Below are 9777 nucleotides of genomic sequence, written 5' to 3' on the forward strand. Positions count from 1 at the left end.
CCTCAAGGAAAGAACCATCACTTTTGAGAAATTAATTATCATTCTCTTAAATGTATGGAGTTCATTTTTCTTCTCTGAGTACACCCAAACGCCTGTGTGTATAAATATCATATATATATATATATATATATATATATATACATCTATACACACAATATATGAATAATATAATATAATCTATATATATATATACACACACATATAATCTATCTATCTATCTTATAAAGATATATATATATATATATATATATATACTATAATATATAATATATATATATATATATATATATATATACTGTTGTGTCTGGGAGAGTCATTTTCTTTTTGTGCCTTATTATTTAACACACTCACCGGTAAAAATTTCCACTTTTTTCTTATTTTTATTGTCCTAAAATTTTCGTTGCATCTTGCAACCTTTCCAATAGTTTTGACTCTTGCAAACCAAGAAGAATCTTGCAAACCAAATCCCAAAACGAAATATATATATATATATATATATATACACATATGCATCATATGTGTATATAATATAATACAATATATAATAATAACAATATTAAAACACATGCACATACATATATGCAAGCATAAACACATTAACAGTAATAACTTCCCAGGAATACACAAACACACACACACACACACACACACATCAAACTGATGAAGCTGTTGCCACAAGTTATTGAAGCAAGGATCTGATGAGGTTTGAGATTTTGTCTTTGAATCAAAGAAAAATGTTTTAACTTCTGTCGTAAAATAAGAATAAGAATATAAGAAAAACTAAAAAATATAATAAAATAAAAACTTACCTGTAATTGTGACATAGAAGCCTAAATATCTGAAGATGGGGGTGAAACTGTCCAAGGTGCCGCTTGGAGTGAAGGCCCAGGCCAACACGACTGGGATGAAACTTTATAAATTGGTCGATCTGAAAGGTGGGGGAGAACTTGTGGAATGCATGAAAAATATGAAGGATCACAATGAACTGGACAAAAAAATCATTAAGGATGTGACCCCTTTCCTCTATAATGGAGGATCAGGAAAGAAACTTCACATCAGTGAGTTTATCAAAAAGAGAAACGAAGAGAGAGGGGGTAAGAAACCTATTTCCTCCAAAGAAAACCAAGGCAAAAGATTTTTACAGAAAAATAAAACCGATGAAGAAGTGGCAGATGACCCAAGTAAGTTATTTTCAATCAATCAATTTATGGATTAATTAGGCAATCAATTACTCTGTATTTTGCTCGATCTTGTTGTTTTGTTGTTGTTGCAGTAATTAATGTTGTTGTTATTTTATTTCTGAGGTTAAATACATTTGTTTCCGATTTGCATTTCATCTCTCGAGATTAAGGCCAACTCATGCCCTAATCATAGCCTGACAATGCCACTCCCTTTAACCCCTTCACTGTTTAATTGACAACCTATTAAGGCATAATAAATGCTAAATGTGAAATAATAGATTAATTATTCAGTTTTCTTCCAGTTTATCTCCCAGGTCAACTATATTAAATACAACTATATTAAATACTAGCTTAAAAGTTGCACTCTTTTAAACTAACTACCATGAAGGGCTGATTGGGTTTGCAGCCCAAGACAAAATAAAAAGCAATAATAATAAAGCATTTGTTGGTACCCTACTAATATGGTATTACTCTACAATTATGATATTACTTTAAATTCAGTTTAAAGGAAAAACTTGTAAGTTCACAAAATTCTGGAGTTCTTTTAAAATTTGAATTTTCAACTGTTAGCTTATAACAAATCTTCACCCAGACCTGACCATAATGCTGAATGTTCAAGAACCACATGAAGGGCAGATTTTCGATCCTGGGATCATCCTGATTCCAAAAAGGTAGAATCTGTCTTTGTAGAGCAAATGTAGACTGAGATACCGGAGTCCTGGACGAACAGACAGAATTTTGCATTTATTATTAGAGACCATCATTGCCATGTAGCATAAAATTTTTGCAATGCAAGGATGAATCTCCAATGTATGTCTTCGAGATTGAGTGTAAGTTCTCCCATCAGATGGAACCATAGCATTCATTCATTCTGACTTTATCATAGAGTTTTCTCGACAGAGATATTGGCGAGCTGGCAGAAACGTTAGCACGCCGGCGAAATGCTTAGCGATATTTCATCTGCCGCTACGTTCTGAGTTCAAATTCTGCCGAGGTCGACATTGCCTTTTGTCCTTTCGGGGTCGATAAATTAAGTACCAGCTACACACTGGGGTCGATATAATCGACTTAATCCATTTGTGTGTCCTTGTTTGTCCTCTCTGTGTTTAGCCCCTTGTGGGTAGTAAAGAAATAGGTATTTTGTCTGCCGTTATGTTCTGAGTTCAAATTTCGCCGAGGTCGACTTTGCCTTTCACCCTTTTGGGATTGATAAATTAAGTACCAGTTGCGTGCTGGGATTGATCTAATTGACTGGCCCCCTCCCCACAAATTTCAGACCTTGTGCCCAGAGTAGAAAAGGATATTGAGGTGGTTTGCCATTGCCTTCTTCACATTTTCGTTTTTGATAATATTTACAGGCATAGGCATGGGTGGGTGGTAAAAAGATTGCTTTTCAACCACATGGTTCTGGGTTCAGTCCCACTGCGTGACATCTTGGGCAAGTGTCTTTTCTATAGCCTTGTGAGTGGATTCTGAAAAAACTGGTCGTGTATCTTTCATCTTTTACCTGTTTCAGTCATTAGACTGTGGCCAGGCTGGGGCACCATAGTGAAGAATTTATAGTCGAATAAATCAATCACAGCACTTAGTTTTTGTTATGCTTGGTACTTGTTTTATTGGTCTCTTTTTGGTGAACTGTTAAGTTACAGGGATATAAGCACACCAACACTGGTTGTCAAGTGGAGTTGGGCAACAAACACACACACACTATATATATATATATATAATATATATATATATATATATATGTATGTGTGTGTGTGTGTGGGTGTGTGTGTATGTATGTATGTAATTGTATATGTGTCTATATCTATGTGTGTGTGTCTGTGTTTGTCCCCTAACACTGCTTGACCACTGGTGTTGGTGTGTTTATGTCCCCTTAACTTAGCAGTTTGGCGAAAGAGACCTTCAGAACAAGAATCAAGCTTAAAAGAGAAACAAAAGTACTGGGGTCGATTCATTTGACAAAAAATTCTTCAAGGCGATGCCCCAGCATGGCCGCAGTCTAATGACTGAAACATGTAAAAAAATAAAATATTTAACACCAAATAACCACAATTAAGATAATTTTAATTACTTATAATTAAGGCAACAGAAAATTTTCACACTTTTAAAATTCTTTTTAAAGAAATAAATAACTGTTATAATTCCTCACTTGCATCATGGTAAATCTATCATAAAGGAAATGCTCTGAGGTGCCACTTTCCACTTGTACCCTAAACACATGTTTGTATTGCATTGGGTTGTCCGGAAAGTTCGTACCAATTTTTAAAAGAAAGAAAAAGGTCAATAAATACTTGCCATTACATTTTTAATCAACCAAATATGAACCATTTTGTTGCACAATGCGTCTCCATCTTTCCTTTAACTTGAAAATACCCTTTTCCCAGAATTGAGGTTGTTTCATGGCAAAGAATTCATCAAGGTATCTTTTTACGTCATCCAAGGAATTGAAATTTTTACCATTAAGACTATTCTGCAGAGACCTGAATAAGTGTGTGAATATGGAGAGTGGGGTAACACATCCCAGCCGAGCTGCAGCAATTTTTTTCTGGTTCCCAAAGCATCAAGTGCCAAAAATTAACTTTCTTACCTTCTATTTTAAAGGGTTACAGATTTAACACAGGTTATAGGAACATAATCCTTCTTCCACGAAAAGATAGCTTAAACTGTGCTATATATATATTTCGTTTTGGGATTTGGTTTGCAAGATTCTTCTTGGTTTGCAAGAGTCAAAACTGTAGTCAAATCCTATTTTATGGATTTAACCATGTTCTAAAATAAGTCGAAAGGTAAGCTACTATAAATCGGCACGAACTTTCAGGACAACCCAATACAAGATAGTATCAAAAAGTTTCCAGACTAGTCATGTTAATACAAAATAACTTATTTTCTAAGTAGAGGCGCAATGGCCCAGTGGTTAGGGCAGCAGACCCGCAGTCATAGGATCGCGGTTTTGATTCCCAGACTGGGCATTGTGAGTGTTTATTGAACGAATATACCTAAAGCTCTCCAAGGCTCCAGCAGGGGTGGTGGCGAACTCTGCTGTATTCTTTCACCACAGCTTTCTCTCACTCCTTCCTGTTTCTGTTGTACCTGTATTTCAAAGGGCCAGCCTTATCACACTCTGTGTCAGGCTGAATCTCCCTGAGAACTACGTTAAGGGTACACGTGTCTGTGAAGTGCTCAGACACATGCACGTTAATTTCACAAGCAGGCTGTTCCGTTGATCACATCAACTGGAACCCTCATCGTCGTAACCGATGGAATGCCACGACAATATTTTCTAAGTTTTAGCATCATCTCCTTCAAAATAGTCACCTTGCACAGCAATACACTGGTACCAGGATTCCTGCCACTTTTGGAATTTAGTCTGGAAGTTGTTTACCATCCATCAAGTGGCATCTGTTTTCATTGATGCATTTCTGAAAGCATTTTTGGAATTGGTGAGCTGGCAGAAACATTAGCATGCTGGGCAAAATGCTTAGCACTATTTCGTCTGTCTTTACATTCTGAGTTCAAATTCAACTTTGCATTTCATCCTTTCAGGGTTGATAAATTAAGTACCAGTTGCGTACTGGGGTCGATCTAATCGACTGGCCCCCTCCACCATAATTTCGGCCTTATGCCTGTAGTAAAAAAGAATATATATATATATATATATATATATATACCACTTGATTGACCAGACCATCGAACGTTGTTATACATCACTGGTCACAATGCTCTTTGATTCATTTTAGCTTTCAAATGATGCCATCCTGCTGGCTAGATGAGCAGGCCAACATTCCCCCTGGATAGGATGCTAGTCCATTGCAGGGTTAAACTCATTTACACCTGAGTGGACTGCATCAACAAGAAATGAAACGTTTTGCTCAAGACCACAACATGCCAGTCGATCTGAGAATTGAACCCATGATTTAGTGAATGGGAGACCAGCACCTTAACCGCTAGACCACACACCTTCGCTCGAACCAATGCAACACTTGAAATGAATCGATGAAAAAGTTGCGAGTTGATAATAATTAATGTGATTGCATTAGTAACATTGTTGACATCTTTGCAGTTTTTATTATGGTTTCTTTGAGAGTTCAATGTACAACGATTGGTTCGTACATCAAATATTTATTGATCCCTGGTGGCTTAAGTGAAACACCTTTGCATCGTAGAGCTTCTATTGATTCTCCACTCATGAAATAATTGGTGAACGAAATGAAGTCAATTAGACAATTGTGGTGAAAACTCTCACTGACATACGCATGCTCAAACGCATGCACGTCAATACAGACACATATGTGCTCGGTTATATATATATATATATATGCATACATACATGTGCATATATAGACACACACACATACATGAATATATATATATGTATGTAAATACTTACATATACAAATATTTATATATGTGTACATAAATATATATATATGGGTGTATGTATATATACGTATATACACTTGCGTCAGAAATTAATTAGCACCCTTGATTTGCTCTTCACTCAAGGTATGTGCTGTCACCTAGTGGCCATATCTCGAACTATTGCTTTGTTGCGAGTTCACTGTTGCGCAGAACGATGACGTAACTTTGTTTGCAGAGCAGTTTGAGAGTCTACAGCCTTATGATGTTGACATAGCAGTGCAACAAATTGGAGTGCGGATGCAGACAAATCTTCCTTTGTTTAATAGATATAGGTAGCGCCTCGCAAGGACCGAAATCACACCATACTAAGTTTTCTCATCGCGTAAGACGTTTTGAACAGCTCATAGGTTAATTGATTTAACCTATTTAATGTAGAAATTTGAGAAGTGCTAATTAATTTCTGACGCAAGTGTATGTTTATATATATGTATGTATATATATAGATATATATACATAGATAAAAATTTATACATTCATATAAGTGTGTGTGTGTGTGTGTGTATAGTCTATATATATGTATATGTAGACACTTATAAGTATATATATATATATAAAATGAGAGAGAGAGAGATCTGTATGTATATATGTATACACACGCATATATGTATTTATGTATGTGTGTGTGTCTGTATGTGTCTGTGTATCTTTCTCCTTCACTCTCTCTCTCTCTATATATATAATGTATATATATATACACACACACAAATACACACTTACACACACACACATACAAATACACACATATACAACACACACAAACACACACATGCACACACACACACACGCACATGCACACACACACACACACACCTGGTAAATGTAAGCAGGTCCTCTCTCGGTGTCTGCGAGTATTTCCCTTGTCCCAACAACTGGCCCACTGCCTTTTCATTGTATTTTAGTGGAAGTGATTAAATACTTCCACAGGTAAACCAGGTACAAATGTCCAACAACTGATGGTTCCTGCACCTCCCTTAATCCAGATAAGCTACAAGGGAGCAAGCTGAAATTCCTGTGCCTGCCAGTCTAGTTTACTGCACAGCCACAAATGGCATTGTATGTACCATGTGTTCATGTATATTATTTATGCTGTAAAGGGCAGTGAATTCGCAGAACCCTTCACATGCCAGACAAAATGCTAATAGACATTTCATCCATCTTTAAGTTCTGAGTTCAGAGTTTATCAAGATTGACTTTTGCCTTTAATCCTTTCAGGATTGATAAAATAAGTGCCAATTGAGCACCCCGGGGTAATGTAATTGACTGACCTGCTCTGCTAGCCTTGTGCCAAAATTTGAAGCCATTATGTATCCTGCACTTGTTAGAGATAATATCTAAATTTTGAGGGATCCTCTATGTATTTAGCTTATCTGAGACCCCCTTCAGTCATGAATAACCATGGGATTGCACCTAGAAAGTTACTCTCCCATGCACAAGACTGGGCAAGGTTGTTTATGGAAGACCAGAAGTCGCCCATGCATACCGGCCTCCACTTCTCCATGCAACCAGTGTTATTCAAGGGAAAGACAAAGGCTGATACAGCTTTGTACCAGTGATGTCGCAATCATTTCTACAGCTGAATGAACTAGAGCAACGTGAAATAAAGTGTCTTGCTCAAGAGCACAACACACAGCCCAGTCTGGGATTCGAGCTCAGAACCTCATGATTGTAGGCTCAACACACTAACCACTGAGCTATGTGCCGTATTTAGCTTAAAGTTACCCATAATTTGGGAAACTACAAGCAAGAGAATTGAAGGTATCAGTCGTATTGTCAAATGTAAAGAGTGTTCCATGTTGATCAAAAATGAAGAGAAAAAGTTGAAGAAAATGGACCACGGTGTATTGGCACAGGAGCCATGTGATACGTAAGGCATTGGAATTGTATAATTAATAGGTAATTAGTAGACTGGAAATTGTATTGATGAATTATTATTACATGACTATGGCCAATCTGGCAAAACAGTTACTTCATCAAGATTTTGAATAAAGGAAAATTGGTAACATACCTTTATACCCCCCACCCACCACACACACATATATCATCATCATCATCATTTGATGGAATGTACTGCTCTCTCACTCAATAATAATAATAATAATAATAATAATAATAATAATAATAATAATAATAATAATAATGGAAAACACTCGGCGGGAAACGGAAGAAAATTTGAAGAAAGAAGGAAAAAACATAATAATATAATAATAATAATAATAATAATAATAAAAGTTTCAGTTTTATTGTGTACTTTTCATTATCCACCCAAGCACAGGTTTGTGTACCTACATACATGTTGTAATGATGACCACAACGATAATAACATCAACAACAAAACCAATAATAATATTAATACATATTTTTTTTTATTCCTCTTCTTCTTGTTCTTCTTCCAAGAAATGTACCGTCATGTCTGCTGGAAGTTCGATGAACTTGGCACCGTGGGTGAGACCATTCTACATATGTGTTTGCTGAACTCAACATCAACTCATGCTGACCTAGCAAAGAGGCTTATTCGACTGTTCCCGGTGCTAATCAATGACATTTACCAAAGTGAAGAATATTATGGTAAACTCTTCTTATTTTCTTCTTATCTTCTTTTCTTTCTATGTCCCAAAGTTTGGTATTTGGCAGATGCATGGTTCAATCCTTGTAGGAGATTCTGTCAATTTTTTTTCCATCTAAGGAGGTTTTTTTACCCATTAAACTAAGGGCTATTATTGTTGGCCTCAATTTCACATTTGAGCAGTTTCTTCAAGAGATTTATTTACAAATTTACAAATAAGTGCAGATATGGATGGCTATGTAGTAAGAAATTTGCTTTTCAACTACATGGTTCTGGGTTCAATTCTACTGCATAGCACCCTGGACAGGCATTTTCTGCTATATTCCCAGACCCACCAGAGCCTTGTGAGTGGATTTGGTAGAGAGAAATGGAAAGAAGCCCAACTTATAAATGTGTGTTTATATATATATATATAGTCTATATATATATGTGTGTGTGTGTATGTGTGTGTGTGCGCGTGTATGTATGTATAAGTGATGTGTGTGTGTGTATGTGTGTGCATATTTATAAATATATGTGTATGTGTATGTTTATGAGTGTTTGTGTGCATATTTATATATATGTGTACGTATGTATACGTTTGTGTGTGTGTTTATATGTATATGTGTGTTTGTGTATATGTGTGAGTGTGTGTGTGTTTTACTGTCTCCTAGCCTTGATTTCATGTGATAGTTGTAAATGAATGTCCCCGTAATACAAGTGGTGTCCTTTGTTCCTAAGCTTCTGTGAAAAACATGTCTGGCCATGGGTAAATATGACCTTGCTTAGCAACAGGGGAAGGTTGGTGACAGGAAGGGCATCCAGTCATAGAAAATACACCTCAACAAATTCTGTTTGATCCACACAAACATGGAAAAGTAGACTCAGGGTTGTTTGTAGAAAATAATAAAGAGTCTCGTGAATTCCATTCTCTTTCTCTTGTATTTTTAGAAACTCTACAGACATGAAGGAATTCCTGATGTAAATCCAGTGGTGTATACCTCCATACTGCTGTTGACATCAGGTAGCTGAATACTGCAGATGGGCTTGAAATGGCAGACTACAAGCTGTACACCAGAATATAAAATTATTACTTATACATGTGTGTGTGTGTATATACATACATATATATCTATTATGTCTATCTATCTATATGTGTATGTATGTATGTATGTATGTATGTATATATATATGTGTGTATGTATGTACATATGGTGTTACACACCATATTAATCATATCTGTTAGGTATGTGGAAGAGAGTGTAATTCGACAGGAGGACTTAAATGACATGCAAAGGTACATGAAGCCCAGTTACAACTACAGCCGGCTATTACCAGTAAAGGTTTTATATATAATTATATACATATATGTATATAAATATATACATGTATATATATACACACACACATATATATATACATGCACACATACACACACACACATACTAACCTTCTTCTAGTTTCCATCTGCTAAATCTACTCATAAAGCTTTGGTTGGCCTGGGGCTATAGCAAAAGACACTTGGCCAAGGTACCAAGCAGTGGAACTGAACCTGAGACCACATGGTCGGGTAAAAAAACGCTTTCACAGATTTATTATTACCAGCCATAGGCCCTCCGCTAGCTTCTG

General features: G+C 36.1%; 1 protein-coding gene across 1 annotated transcript; it reads left to right on the forward strand.

Moving 5' to 3' along the window:
* Positions 1-547: 547 nt before the first annotated feature.
* LOC118760999 lies at positions 548-9172 on the forward strand (the record flags this gene model as incomplete). Its single annotated transcript, XM_036498638.1, has 3 exons — positions 548-1181; positions 8001-8221; positions 9100-9172. Coding segments are annotated over exons 1-3 (631 nt in total), but the record flags the coding sequence as incomplete, so codon positions are not given.
* Between the last annotated feature and the right edge of the window lie 605 nt (positions 9173-9777).

The sequence above is a fragment of the Octopus sinensis genome, unplaced genomic scaffold, assembly GCF_006345805.1.
Source record: "Octopus sinensis unplaced genomic scaffold, ASM634580v1 Contig04140, whole genome shotgun sequence".
Lineage (NCBI taxonomy): Eukaryota > Metazoa > Mollusca > Cephalopoda > Octopoda > Octopodidae > Octopus > Octopus sinensis.